Raw genomic sequence first — 13,995 nt, 5'->3', positions numbered from 1 at the left:
CTATTTGACAGGGTTCCATTTGTTCTAATTAGTGCTCTTGATGTTTTATACATTACTTTAAGCCATTTGACAAATGTGTCATGGAAACCAAATTTGGTACAAGTTTCAAAAATAAAGGGCCACGACACCCTGTCGAAGGCTTTCTCAGCATCCAAGGTAAGAATCAGTGTTTGAATATCTGTTTTTGTTGAATAATCTATAATGTTCAAAGTTCTTCTTACATTGTCATATAAATATCTTTTTGAAATGAACCCTGTTTGGTCTGAATCTATTATATGCGGAATGATTTTTGACAATCTTTCAGCTAAGATGCTGCTTAAGAGTGGTCGACATTCAATAAAGTTATTGGTCTATAAGAAACACAGTCAGAGGGATCCTTGCCCTCTTTATGTATAATTGTAATTATAGAGTTACACCAAGTGTTTGGCCACTTACTATGATCTAGTACCCAGTTAAATGTCCTCTGTAAGATTGGCAATAGTTCCTTTTCAAATTCCTTGTAAAACTCACATGTAAAACCGTCACTTCCTGGACATTTAGCATTTTTTTGATTTCTTTATTGCCAGCCTAGTTTCGTCCAGTGTAACTGGTGAAATTAAATTTGTATTTTGTTCCTCTGTTACTTGTGGTAGTTTTATTTCATCTAGATATTCCTTAATTCTATTTTGGGTAAATAAGTTATTTTCAGAAGTGTACAAGTGTTTATAATATTTAGCAAATTCTTGTGCTATTTCTTGTTTACCTTTCACCAGTACATCATCTGTTTTAATGGCAGCAATGTTTGTTTTTGTCAGCTGTTTTTTCAATTTATAGGCCAAATTTTTCATTGCTTTAGCTCCACTATCGAAGTATTATTGTTTTGTAAATGCCAGTATTTTCTCTACTTTTTCAGTTAGTAATCTATCCAAATCTTTCCTTAATATATTCAAAGATTGTAAATCTTTGCTTTGTGTTCAATTTCTGCTATCTTTATTATTATTATTTATTTCCTTAATTTTCTTTTCCCTTTCTTTCCTTTTGTACGATGCATATGAAATGATTTCCCCTCTCAGAACAGCTTTTGCACCTTCCCACAGTGTGACCGGGTCAATGTCCTCTGTATCATTAATTTCCAAGTAATTTTTGATTTGAGATCTTATTTTTTTATTTTTTTTTTTTTCAGTTTTTGAAAAAAGTTTGGGGACCCCTGTTTTACACAAATGGTACTGTTACCTTTTCAGCCAGTCAGTAATAAAAAATATATAAACTCTAACCCGAGGTCACCTATTACATGCCTGTTATATGTCCTTTTGAATGAGTCCAGCGTCTTTGAGCACAGTGTTGACGGCCTGGATGAGGCGGGCACTGTATCCCAGCAGTCGGCCGTCATAAATCAGCTTGTCTGGTGTCAGCCCGGTCTGCGATGGAGCCCTGGAAAGTAGTCAGGAATACAATATTTCCAACAGGCTTTTACTTTTGGCTTGGATTTTTCAGTTTGAGATTTAAATGATGTTAACAGATGGTGCTGGTACTTCCTGCTATTTTCACCAGCTTCTCTGTGGGAAATAATGTCCTCCCAAAAACAAGCCAATCAGTAATCAGCAGCACAACTGCAACTCAACAAAAATCAACTGATCATCTAGAATCTTAAATTTGCATCAGCCTGGCTGTGTTCTTTAGTAACTGGTTGGTTTGGCAGCAAGATATAAAACACATAATCACAAATATAAGTTGCATTCAGTGAATAAGGAGTCCAAAAACAAAGTCTGACCATGATGTAGCACCCAAATGTAAGGTTTCATCAAAGTGGATGACTTGCCCATGTCCTTTTTGCTTCAGGGCCATTTTCAGCAATTGCAAATATAAAATAAAACAACTGCCCAAAACCACTGGTCCAGGAAGCAAGATCGACAGTCTCTGTGTGGTGCATTAGGTGTCAACTGATGAAATGGTCTGAAAATATGTGCAATTTTATATTTTAAGTTTGGCGGTCTGCTATGACATCCCAGTTGAAATTTTGGTGTAAAAGAGTTAATACTGATGTAATTTCATGAAGATGTCACTTTTTAAAGGTGTTCTAATTGTTGCAGCAATTTCACTGGCTTGCTGCGAGTCAGGACTAAAGCTATGTACAATTATGTTTCAATGAGACTGCAGATTTTGTTTTCAAGTTCTTAAAGGCCCCATGGTGTACACTTTTCCAGGGTTTTATTTTAACTGCTGATATCCCTAGCATGATGTATTTGTGGTTGAACTTTTTTCATTTTCCGTAAATTTCACCCGAAAGCCAAATATCCCTAACTTTTTGTGAGTAGTGTATATGTCTGTGGAGTTGAGGCTAACTGGCTGAGTTCGCTAGCTTGGCAGCTGGTTGCCTGGGGACGCAGGCGCTGTGGGCGGAGTCACTGACGTCAGGAATTTGAGGTGCACACATCACAATCCCAACTAAACACAAAAACCCGTTATTGATTTCTCTAACTATCACCAAGAAAATAATATTTCAAAACTGGAAATCCAAACATTCCTGCCATATCACACACTGGACCAATTTACTCTCAGAACACATCTCAATAGAAAAAATAACAGCTTGCAAAACAAACAATATATCAGCCTTTGAGGAAACATGGAACATATTCATTAATCACCTAAAACTCCACCCAGACTCCAATCCAAATCAATAATCAAAGCCAGAGCCATGTACATGACCACATACATGACCACATATCAGACCACATACCCAACCCATAACAGACGTTTTTTTATTTAACTCACTCTTCCTTTCCGTTTTTTTCTCTTTTTTTGTTTTGCTTCTTCCCTCCCCGCTCCCTCTCATTTCAGCTATACATATATATCATTAATATGTCATCATAATAGGCTAATTATTGTTGTTTAGAAACTAAATATCGTTATCATTATTGTATTTATTATTATTATTATTATTACTACTACTATTATTATCACTACTATTGTCATTATTATTATGCCAGATACTACAAATTATACTATTATTATTGTTATCACTATTATTGTTTTTCCAGATATTATCAGTTACACTATTATTATTATTATTATTATTGCTGTTGTTGTTATTATTATCATTATCATTATTATTATTATTGTTATTACTGCCGTTCTGGTCCTTGAAAGTGGTGGCGGGGGCGGTAGAGGCAGTCGTAAATCCGGGTAATGTCTCCCGACTCCTTGCCCTCCGGTGGTATGGCTGCGGTCCTTGGCGAGGGCGGCGGGAGGTAGCTGGCTGGGGTACCTCCACCCCTACCCCTCTTATAGTAAAAAGGGGAAAGGAAAAACACTGGACAGACTCTCTCCCAAAGGGTCTGAGAGTGGTCCAGCTACGAAGTGGACTAGGTTTGGACTGTCTCCAAAACAGACAAACAAACAAACAAGAAGAGACGGAGAGGGGTAGAAGGGGAAAGAAGCAAAACAAACTAATACTATAGGAGGAATAGGCCTTAGCTGGTCTCAGCTGGTCTGCTCCTGGGCTGTGGCTGTGTTGCTAGGGGGGCTAGCTGTCGTGGGGGAGGGTGATGGTTTCCTCCCCTCCTTGGGCTCTGTGTGTTTGGCTCCACCCCCCATAGCCATATCAATTTAATTTAATTGATATAAACTTATTGAACCCATTTTGCTGTTATTGTGGCTGCCTCTGCTGCTACCGCCGCCACAGTATACTATCAAACAAGACTATTATCATTATTACTATATATTGTTGTATTGTTATCATTATTATTATTATTATTATTATTATTATTATATGTCATACTTTATTATTATTATATGTCATACTTTTGGAAGCACTGGAATAGATGTCTCTATGTGTTTTAATTTTTTTTTTTTTTTTGTTCTTTGTTGTTGTTTGTGTTCGTATGTATTCTTTTATATGGACCTGAGTCTGGAATAAAGTTTATATATATATATATATATATATATATATATATATATTATTACTATAATAATTATTAACGCTCTCACTTTTCTTCCTCCCACTACCTTTCTTCCCCTCCTCTTTCTCTCTCCTTTTCTTACTTTCATTCACTCACCCACCTTCCCTTTTCCCACAATCAATCCATATTGCTTAGTTGCTCTCTACGTTTACTATCTTTTTCATTGTAATATGATGTTGTCATTGCTGTTGTTTGTCATTATTTTTGTTTGTGTATTTGTTTGTCTATTTGCTTGATTTGTCTTTGATTTATGTATGTTTTTCCTTTCCACTGTCTTGTTAACAGTATCACCAATAAAAAAAAAAGCAATACTTGCCAAAACAAACAAACAAACAAACAAAAAAAGGAATTCGCGGTGCAAATCCGCTCGTTTTACAGGGACAGTTTCAAAAAACGGGCTGTGTGCACTTCTCCATTCATCATAGGTGAAATGCATGGGATAGTATTTATGTGGTCCCAAGACCTTCCCTATCACGCAAAAACAACGAAAATTGCATTTTTCAGGCGATGGGGCCTTTAATGTTTGATGCCATTTTCTGGTATAGCACCATAGTATCTGCTCATGGTAACAATACTTTCTCACCCTGAACGTTTCCTGGAAGGCAGCACTTCCTGACACTCAGAATAACTATAACTATAACCAAAACCGAAACCATAGCCTGCCAGCAGTGGGGGCAAAAAATGAAGGAAGACACCAAGAGACACGAAAGGCATGTGAGGCCTTTCCTCCACATCTTGTCTTCTGAAAACCATTGGTTGATTTAGCTCCAGTTATTTTTTAGAAATATGTCCATTTTTATGCTGTCACATTTTGAAGTTTGTTACAGTGTGGATTCTGGCTGTTAACAGTTATTACTGACCATTAGTAAAGCAGAGTGATGCATAACAGTAAAATGCCAGAGTGCTGTTATAGTGTATATGAGCTCTGATAGAATGCCTCCTGTCCAGTCAAATCACTCCGCCAGAACTAACTGTTGTCTAATGCATCTTATGACCCCACCCCTGTGTCCTTCAGCCAATCAGGGGAAACGTTATAGGTATTTGAAAACGGAAAGTTTAGCCAGAAAATGGAAAGTTTAGCCAGATGGTGACACACAAGTATCTTCAACCACATGCATCACGCTTTGTTAAACACTGACAAAGGAGGAAAAGAGCAAGAAGAAAAAATTTAATTAACAAGTTTTTTTTTTTAGTTTAGCTTTTTTTTTTTTTTTTTTTTAAACCTCTGGCTTACAGAGCCTTTGAACCAAAATAAATGGCTAAACCTCTCTCCGTAAAGATAAACACAAACAATAGTACAGTTATGCACTATAAATTTACTGAAGATATATTTCACATACACAGCACATAGCTTACCTTGTATGGTACATGCGTGCTAAGCTGTTGTCGACCCAAACACAGCTCGCATACGAGCTCAACAGTCCGTGGACGGAGGTTTCAATTACAGCTCTGGGGCTGACAATGATCTTGAAGTTGTCGCGCACTACTCTGGTGTTTGGTTCATGGTACAGATGGTCCAGGATGTTGACCCCAGATATGCCTTGCCAGGTGGGCTTTTCCTTGTCTTGCAGGTAATGATGAGTTTCAGAGACTGGAGGAGGCAGCTTGAAGGTGGGAGGAAATATGTAGTTCTCAAACATGTAGCACTTGTCAGCACCATTTTTCTGCTCCAGCAGGGGCATCAAGTCATTCCACCTGAAAAGAAAGTTTTGTTTTTTTTTGTTGTTTTTTTTTTAAGTTAAATGTGCACATCAGTTTTTCTTTTTGTTTCTCAGTATTTAAAAAATGTGACTTAAATTCTGTCAAATGGCTCTGTTTTGTATTAAAGACCATACCAGCGATTCTGCATATTTACCGTAATATCTACAAAATCGATATAGTTCATGTTTCTGCTAATCTTTTCCCAAAGCAACAAGTCATTTTTAGAACTATATCATTTTTCCTCCCTCCCTTTTCTCCAGCCACTGATTTCCATTCATTCCACTACAATATGAAAATGAATTTTCAGAGACTTCAAACTTTTCTCACAAAAGTATTCCGTTAATAAACAATCAGTTTATTATGACATTTGTTTTCCTGAAAGCAGCAATAGCCTACTGCTATGTTTTGGTGACTTGAATGGCTTGAGTTTGGGTGGAGTGAAATGATCCTTCTGCCAGGGAAAAAGTCCCCAGGGAAACGTTTTGAAGAAGATTCTGACATTCACCAATGTTTTCTTAGCTGAGATTTGTTCTGAGCTGAGAACAGAATCTATGCACACTCAAGAGCACTCTTACACACATTTGAGTACTGACATGTTTGTGCAAACTCATTAGCTGTTGTGTTTTCTTCATTTCTATTGTTGTACATAATTCATAACATTTTTAATCATTATTTTCATTATTTTACAAAGCATTATGGTCTGTTAAAAGAAACAAAACACTAACACAGATTTGAGCTCATACCTTTTTATGTTTTTTTTTTTTTTTTTTGTTAATCATTATCAGTTGTGCGTCCCTCTCCAGATGTAGCGTTCACAGTAGCAGCATCCGATGTATCTTATTTTCTGTTGCTTTATAGTCACTAGTGATGCTAAACTTGACCCCTGGGTTCTGCACCCTGGACGATTTCAGCTCTGTTGCACCATTGTAGCCCCTGTCATGCCGTCCTTTGTTGTGTTGATGCGAATGTGTGACTGCGCTATCTCTTTATGTGTCCCTGCACTTGTCCTCAGTTGTTTTGTAATTCCTTTCTGGCTCAAACTTAACACATATCTATGTGTCAAGTCATTTGGTGTTCACTTCCTGCAGCAGTACATACACTTCAATTCTATGGAAGTGTTTTTTTTTTTTAAATGTCTGTCAGGTGTCGGGTGCTCCAACATCTTTAGACTTTTGTCTCAACTTCTCTCAACTTGATCAGGTTCTGTATGTGAGTTGTGAGTTTGCACACGGCCCTGTAATCTCAAGCGCTTTTACGGGGACTGGTGGGGTATTTATCAATACTAAATAGGGTCAACTGGCACACACTTTCAATTTATGAGAGCACATCATGAATCTGATGTAGACTAGAACATTATTGGTTGAAAATTGAGGGTTTTGATTATATGTTGTGAAATCTGTAGTATGCCTGATATGTCTGATTAGTATGTATGATCTGCAAAAATGGTTTGTTGCAATGTAAAATGTGGGTAAATTGTAAATGGGCCAAACATACAAAATTTCTTTAATGAGGGCTTGATGGAGGTCTTGAAATTCCACAGCAAATTTTGGTAAAGATTGGTAATTTGACCTTGAAGCCTTTGGTCTATACATCAGGAGTGTATTTGAAATTTGGACATAATTTTGAGAAACAATGACCACTAGTGTGAGACAGAGGGAACCAACCAATCTTGATCATGGTCTAATTTATCTGTGGTAATTCTACCAAGCATGAAACAGCTTTAAGATAGATTTTAGCTTAAACAAATTTTATTTTCTAGGCAGTAATCTCATTTTGCAAAGTTAAACGAAGAATTTTTAGACTGTGGTTTTCATGTAACTACTCACATAACGAGAACAGTACCTGTCCACTGACTGGGGCAGAATGAGCTCGTCCACATCATGCAGGGCCACATATCTGGACTGGTACATGTATCTGTAGACACAGTCATTGAGAGCAGGGATCTGGCCGTAGTAGTGAAGGTCACCAGGAGCTTTTTCAGGCCTCCAACTCTTAGACACGTTCAGATGATCAGACATAGACCAGGGAATCACCTCAATAAAACCTGCAAGAGAGACACTGGAATCATTAGATTGGAAAGACAAAGGGCTCTAGTTTCGCAGACCTGGCGAGGCGGGGGCGTAGCGCAGATGCGCTTCGCCAACTGGGTGTGGCCAGGCGGATTTTCCAAGTTTGGCACGCCGTTCTCGGTGGCTCAAGTACTCCGCCGTCCCTCCTACCAGCGGAGGGGAGGAGAGAAGGCGTGGAGTGGGTTTGACACAGCCGATTCACATGTAGCCAATCAAATGAGCCCCTGTCCTCGCCTTTAAAATGCGCTGCGTGAATCACGGCGTAATGAAAGTTTACACAGCTGACATGGTCTATTGCCGCAGGCGGAGCGGAGCCCAGGAGACCCGCGCGGAGCGGAGACCGGCGAGCAGTGCGGACACGTCACCAAAACCTCACAGGCAGGCTTCCAGAATGTCAGGCACATGAACGATGCAATAAATACCGAAAAAAACACTATTCAATGCTACGATCACAATCAGCACATACATATATCTCCATATCAACTGTCCCGTCACAGCTGATGTCAGATCAAAGGAGATTGGCACCGTTTGTGCTGATCGTGAGGTTTTGGTGATGTGCGCCAGGCAGCCAAACTTCCACTGCGCCAGCTCCGCTCCGCCTTGCGCTGAAAGTAGACGTGGTTTCAGATGGCGAGCTTTTGGCGCACCTTGGCGAAGCCTTTTGGCACGAAACTGTCACTGCGCCAAGCTGAATCTGTCGGCACCTCCCCCCGCTGCGCCGCCACTCCCATCTCGGCGCACATCGGCCTGCGAAACTTGGAAACTGTCCACCTCTCCCGTTTCGCCGGTCGAAACTAGCTCTGCGCGGGGTTCGCCTCACTGCGCCACCCCACGCTGCGCCGGGAAACTAGAGCCCAAAGAGTTTTAGATGCACATTGTCTACTTACACAACCTAGGGTTTTGTCCCAATTTCTATTGATCATGATAGATTGTTAGGCTTTGGTTTTACTTTCATTTTTTTGAGTTACTGTAACCAAATTAAAGATTTCACAATAGTTCAGCTCCCTACTACACTGGCACTGAGAAAGCTTCCCAGAATAGAGAGGTGATGTAAGTGATGTAGGTGATGTACCACTAATAGAACCTGAATACTTGCAGGATAAATACCATGAGAATGGTACAAGATTACAAGAAGATAGTCAGTACCTTGCAAATTACAGAAACCAATGACTTACAGAATGAATGAATGAATCGCTTTAACCTCAGAGGCAGACATCATGGGCTCATCTTAAACAGCCTACACCTAGGCTCTACAGCAAAGGGTCTCTCAGCAGAGAACATCCACTGATACTCTCAAACAGAAGACAGACAGAAGTTTGCATCAAAATGTTCCATGGAGGACCTAGAGAGAGTATCTGAATTCACTGGGAGGCACAGGAAGCCCAACTCACCAGGAGCAACACGATGAGCACATTTTCAAGGACACGCAAACATCTCAGCAAAGCCTTTGGAAGCTTGGTGGTTAACTTGTGGTTATCCAGAGTGGACATTTGTCAAAACAGCAAAAACGAGGTGTCACACCAACAGCAAACCAAAACACTTTAAGGAGATGCAGAGTAGATCAAACAACAGTCATATAGCTGGACTGTTCAACTACATCCAAGCATAAACACAGCAACATAGTATAAGCTGTCCAATGCAGCAAGGAACACAAAACAAAAAACAAAACAGGGCAAACTCCAAGAATCAACAGTCTACCCCCACCTAAAGGACAAGGAACACACATTTGCAGACAACAAATTTTAAGATTTTGCACAGAGAAGACAGATGTTTGACCGAGGAGTGACTGAAGCCAGTCAGCCAGCGAGTCAAACTGGAACAGCCATCCCTAAACCCAAGGGAAGCCATCAACAGCACTGATCAGCCAGTCACTGACTCATTGAGTACGTTTACATGCACAGCATATTCCGGTTCGGGCCAATATTCCGGCTAAGGTAACTGCGCCGCGGCAACTGGAATATTCCGTTTACATGTTACTTGGCATGCCCCCGTGTTTCGGCGTATTCCACTCTCTTATGTAATGCGACACTCAGCCGCGGGGGGCAGCAGCACGCATATACGCGTCTGGTCTGCCGGAAATACAGAAGAAGAAGTCTTCTTCTTTTTCTTCTGTCACTAGTTCTATGTTTTCTCCCATCAATATCCTCCATGATATTTAAGTCTTTCATTAGCTGAAGGCAGACTGCAGTCTCCTGGCTCTTGCTGCTGTTCGCAATGCCGTTTTCCCCGCTTGCAGGTAACCATAGCAACAAAGACGGCACAGAATTCCTTGCAGGTCGAGCGTGCGCAGTCTTGACTGAATATTCCGGTTCGGGGCATTTTCCGACTAAGGTGTTTACATGCCCCAATATTCCGGTTGGAACAGGCATATGCCAGGGGTCTTATTCGGAATTCTCTCCAACCGGAATATGACCTTAATCGGGTTCGGTGCGTGTTTACATGACACGCGCGCAACCGGAATATTGCGAATATTCCGGTTAATACAGGAATAAGGTGTGCATGTAAACGTGCTCATTTACATGCACACCATATTCTGATTCGGGTCAATATTCTGGTTAAGGCAATATTCTGAATAAGGTGTTTATATTTGCTGCAGCAACTGGAATATTCTGCTTACATGTTACTTGGCATATTCCTGTGTTTCGGCATATTCCACGCTCTTATGTAATGCAACACTCAACCTGCAGGGGCAGCAGTACGTGTATAGGTGTCTGGTCTGCCGGAAATACAGAAGAAGAAGAAGCTCACGCTATTTCTGTGTTTTCTCTCATCGATATACTCTGTGATATTTAAGTCTTTCATTAGCTGAAGGCAGACTGCAGTTTCCTGGCTCTTGCTGCTTTTCGCCATGCCGTTCTCCCCGCTTGCAGAAACCATAGCAACAAAGACGTCCCAGGATTCCTTGTGAGTCGAGCATGCGCAGACGTAACTGAATATTCCGGTATGGGCATTTCCCAATTAAGGTGTTTACATGGCACAATATTCTGGTTTGAACAGGCATATGCCAGGGGTCTGATTCAGAGTTTTCTCCAACCGGAATATGACCTTAATCGGGTTTGCCACATGTTTACATGACTCGTGCGCAACCGGAATATTGCGGATATTTCGAATAATACAGGAATATGGTGTGCATGTAAATGTGATCACTACCTTGGTGATTTCACAACAGTTCACACCTCCACTCTGAAGCCCATCATGACTGCAATGTGATTTCAATGACTGACATGACTGTTATGTGAACCTAGATGTCGGACAACTCCCTACCACATAAGACAAAGTGAGGCAGCTTCTCAGATGAGCAGCATGGGCTGCCAACAAATTATTTTACCACATGACTGACTGACTGAGGTGATGTCCACACTGAGCCTAAATCTCAAAATGCTATTTTGGTCCTGTATTACGTATGTGCACATCTATGCATCTTTCACTGTACAATGCAGAACACAGACAGAGACATTTGGTAGGTCACATGGCAGTCTTACATCTTTGTTTTGAGAAAGCTCCTTGCTCGTTTTCTTCATCCATATGAAAACGCCAGGCCAGCATTTTCAAATTTATACACCATGGAGACCATTCTTCAAAAACAGACCACACATATACAAACACACACACACACACATGAACACAATACTTCACCTTTGTCTGTGTAGTAGTCCAGTAGCCTCTGTGTGTCTGCGTCACAGCTCGTCTTATAGATGACCACTCTGCTCACCCCCAGAAGCTGCAGCATTTCCATACTCTGGACCAGCTGAAAGGTAATGTGAACCCCTCACTTAGCCACAAGTGTTTTACTGTTCACTTCCTTCAATTGACTAAAGTACAAGCAGCCACAATTATGGCATACTTAGTGCTCTGACATTAGATTCTTGTAAATATTAAGCAGTCATGGAAGGTAGAGAAACATAGGTGGGTGAACTACTCATTTTTGAGTAGTGTGCATGTTTCCTGTCATGTACCAAAGCAGGTAATGAACACTTGGAAAAATACCACAACATGAAAACACACAAAAAGTAATGAGAAGAGGAGAGAAATAAGAGAACAGGGAAGTGTGATTTCACAGTTGTGATGTATACCTGCAGCACGTTGGTGAAGTCAAACATGGTGGATATGCAGACAGTGAAGTTGTGAGGGAAGGAGTCACTTGTCCTCTGGTTCAGCACCGCCAAAAACACTGGAGGCCCCACATCTGGATCTGACAGGCCAAAGACAAGACCCAGAGGTCTGACTAATGCAGACAAACATGGACCCTGAAGAAGACTGAGAGTCGATAAGCGTTGGTCTGCTCAGTTGCCTTGCTCAAAGAATTAGTCATTATTTTGCTTCATCCAAAGACTGAGTGCCTTAGTTTTTTGCATGGTTGTCTGCATCAACTTAATTTTTAATATCGAACAAGACTTCCAGGATTTTGTTTCTAAATCAATATAGTTTCTTTGATTATTAACTGTAAATGAACTATTAAATAAAGTTTTGTTAAGTATCAGTTTACATGGTTACTGTGTAATTTTTGAAATCCTTGCCTTGAAGCTGTCATAGAAAAGGCTTTTAATAAGTGTTTCATTTCATTCTCCTGTTGTGGATTCTATTGCTCTTATTTTTGCCCCCAGACATTATTTAATGATGTCTTGGTTCTATGGCTCCCTACTGGAAACCTCATGTAAAGAATGTTGGTGTTATTTTCAGTTCTTCTTTTAAATTAGACAGACAGAGCAAACCAGTTGCCAAAGCCAGCTTTTCTCAACTAAGTGTTTTAGCCAAGGTCAAACCCCTCCTTATTCTTAAAGACCATGAGAAGGACATTCATGCTTTTATTAAGGGAGTTTAGGAAAGATGAAAATTAGCTCATTAGATAATTTCAGCACATTTACAATGATATGAAATGAAGGAATCAATCAATCAGTCATGAGAAGTATTTGCAGATCCTATTGGATGCAAACTGTCACGTTCTAAAACCCTTCAGTACCTTCAGTACCTTCAGCAGCAGAGGTCACAGAGACATGAGAGGGAGTCTTGCACCCTGAGGGAACAGGGCACATGATGTCTGCTGTCCCATACTGGAAGCCAAAGTAGTCCTTATGGATGTTAACATGGCCCTCAGAGATGTGGAGTGATGTGGAGATGTTATGTCCCTCACAACAGAGGTGGCAGCGATAAGCAGCCGCCTCACTTCCCAACACAACAGCAATGACACGGACCTGAAGGATGACAAGACAAAAATAAGGACAGTTCCTTTGATTTATATATGTGGAAAGGGAGGTAACAGGAAGTCTGCAGGAAAAGGGGCAGAGTCTATAAAAGGAGGTGGGAAGCTCACCTGGGCCTTTCTTCCTGCACTTGGACACACCTGAGGGAGAGCAGCTTGATACCTGCCCTGCGTTCCAATACTCATACTACCATACGATCTACAGACGGCAGCGGAAGTGAGCGAGAGGGTCGGACTTCAGGGACGATGTATGTACACTCTAAAAACACTTGAGTTATTTCTTTAACTCAATTCCTGCGTTATTTGTGTTGGGTTACATTTCTGGGTTATTTTTCCAGAGCCATAACCATTTCTTGGGTTATAAGGATTTTATTTTGGGGGGCAGTGATAGAGTGGCCATTTTGCATGTGTGCTTTTGTGTGTGGTTTAAGTCACCTTAGTTTGCTGTGAATAGGCAAATTTGAGTGTTGCAGAACAATTTGATTTGGTTTAAATTGATAAGTGTGAAGTGGTGGTTTATTCATAATTGGCCTATATATTCTGTGACGATTTCACCCCTTTAACACATAACTCTATACTAACTCCCCTGATGGAGCAGTCCAGCCCCACATTAATCATTTTTATCTGTTAATTTAAGTTTTAATTAAATGACTAATTGCACTAATTGCCCAATCCTTGCTTTATTTTGGCTGACATTTAGGCCTCCTCTTGCCACAATCTACCTGAATGGAGACAAGTTGTTTATATTATGCATAGTAAATAAAATCTATATATTTTTGTACAGCAGTCTCTGGTTCCAGTTTATTCTGGGTCTTGCGCATTGAGTATCACCAGGTCACATATAGGGTAAGGAGATCAGCAAACCTTGGTGTGGACCTGTTGCCTCTCTACACTGAGAGTTAAGGAGGTTCAGGCACCTGGTAAGGAGGCCATGTTTGGACCCACTTGGAGAAGACCAAAGGGCAAAACCCAAGACATGAAGGAACTAGATCTCCCAATATATATAAGAGAGGAAGTGGATAGGAAACCTATCCCAGCATGCCTGTGAGAGCCTTGGAGACCTTAGAAGGAGCTGGTGGAACTTTGT

At 40.6% G+C, this 13,995-nt stretch overlaps 1 protein-coding gene across 1 annotated transcript in view; it reads right to left on the bottom strand.

The window, feature by feature from the left end:
• Positions 1-1,276: 1,276 nt before the first annotated feature.
• LOC115370695 (uncharacterized) overlaps positions 1,277-13,995 on the bottom strand; it is a 30,978-nt gene continuing 18,259 nt past the window's right edge. Inside the window, exons 5-10 of the mRNA XM_030067832.1 lie at positions 12,678-12,900; positions 11,782-11,900; positions 11,345-11,456; positions 7,482-7,683; positions 5,295-5,633; positions 1,277-1,410 (exon numbers count right to left, since the gene is read on the bottom strand). Of these exons, the coding sequence (XP_029923692.1) occupies positions 1,278-1,410; positions 5,295-5,633; positions 7,482-7,683; positions 11,345-11,456; positions 11,782-11,900; positions 12,678-12,900 (1,128 nt within the window). The 3' untranslated portion in view covers position 1,277. The remainder of the gene's footprint in view (positions 1,411-5,294; positions 5,634-7,481; positions 7,684-11,344; positions 11,457-11,781; positions 11,901-12,677; positions 12,901-13,995) is intronic.

The sequence above is a fragment of the Myripristis murdjan genome, chromosome 13 (assembly GCF_902150065.1).
Source record: "Myripristis murdjan chromosome 13, fMyrMur1.1, whole genome shotgun sequence".
Lineage (NCBI taxonomy): Eukaryota > Metazoa > Chordata > Actinopteri > Holocentriformes > Holocentridae > Myripristis > Myripristis murdjan.
This window is presented reverse-complemented; position numbering and strand designations above follow the sequence as displayed.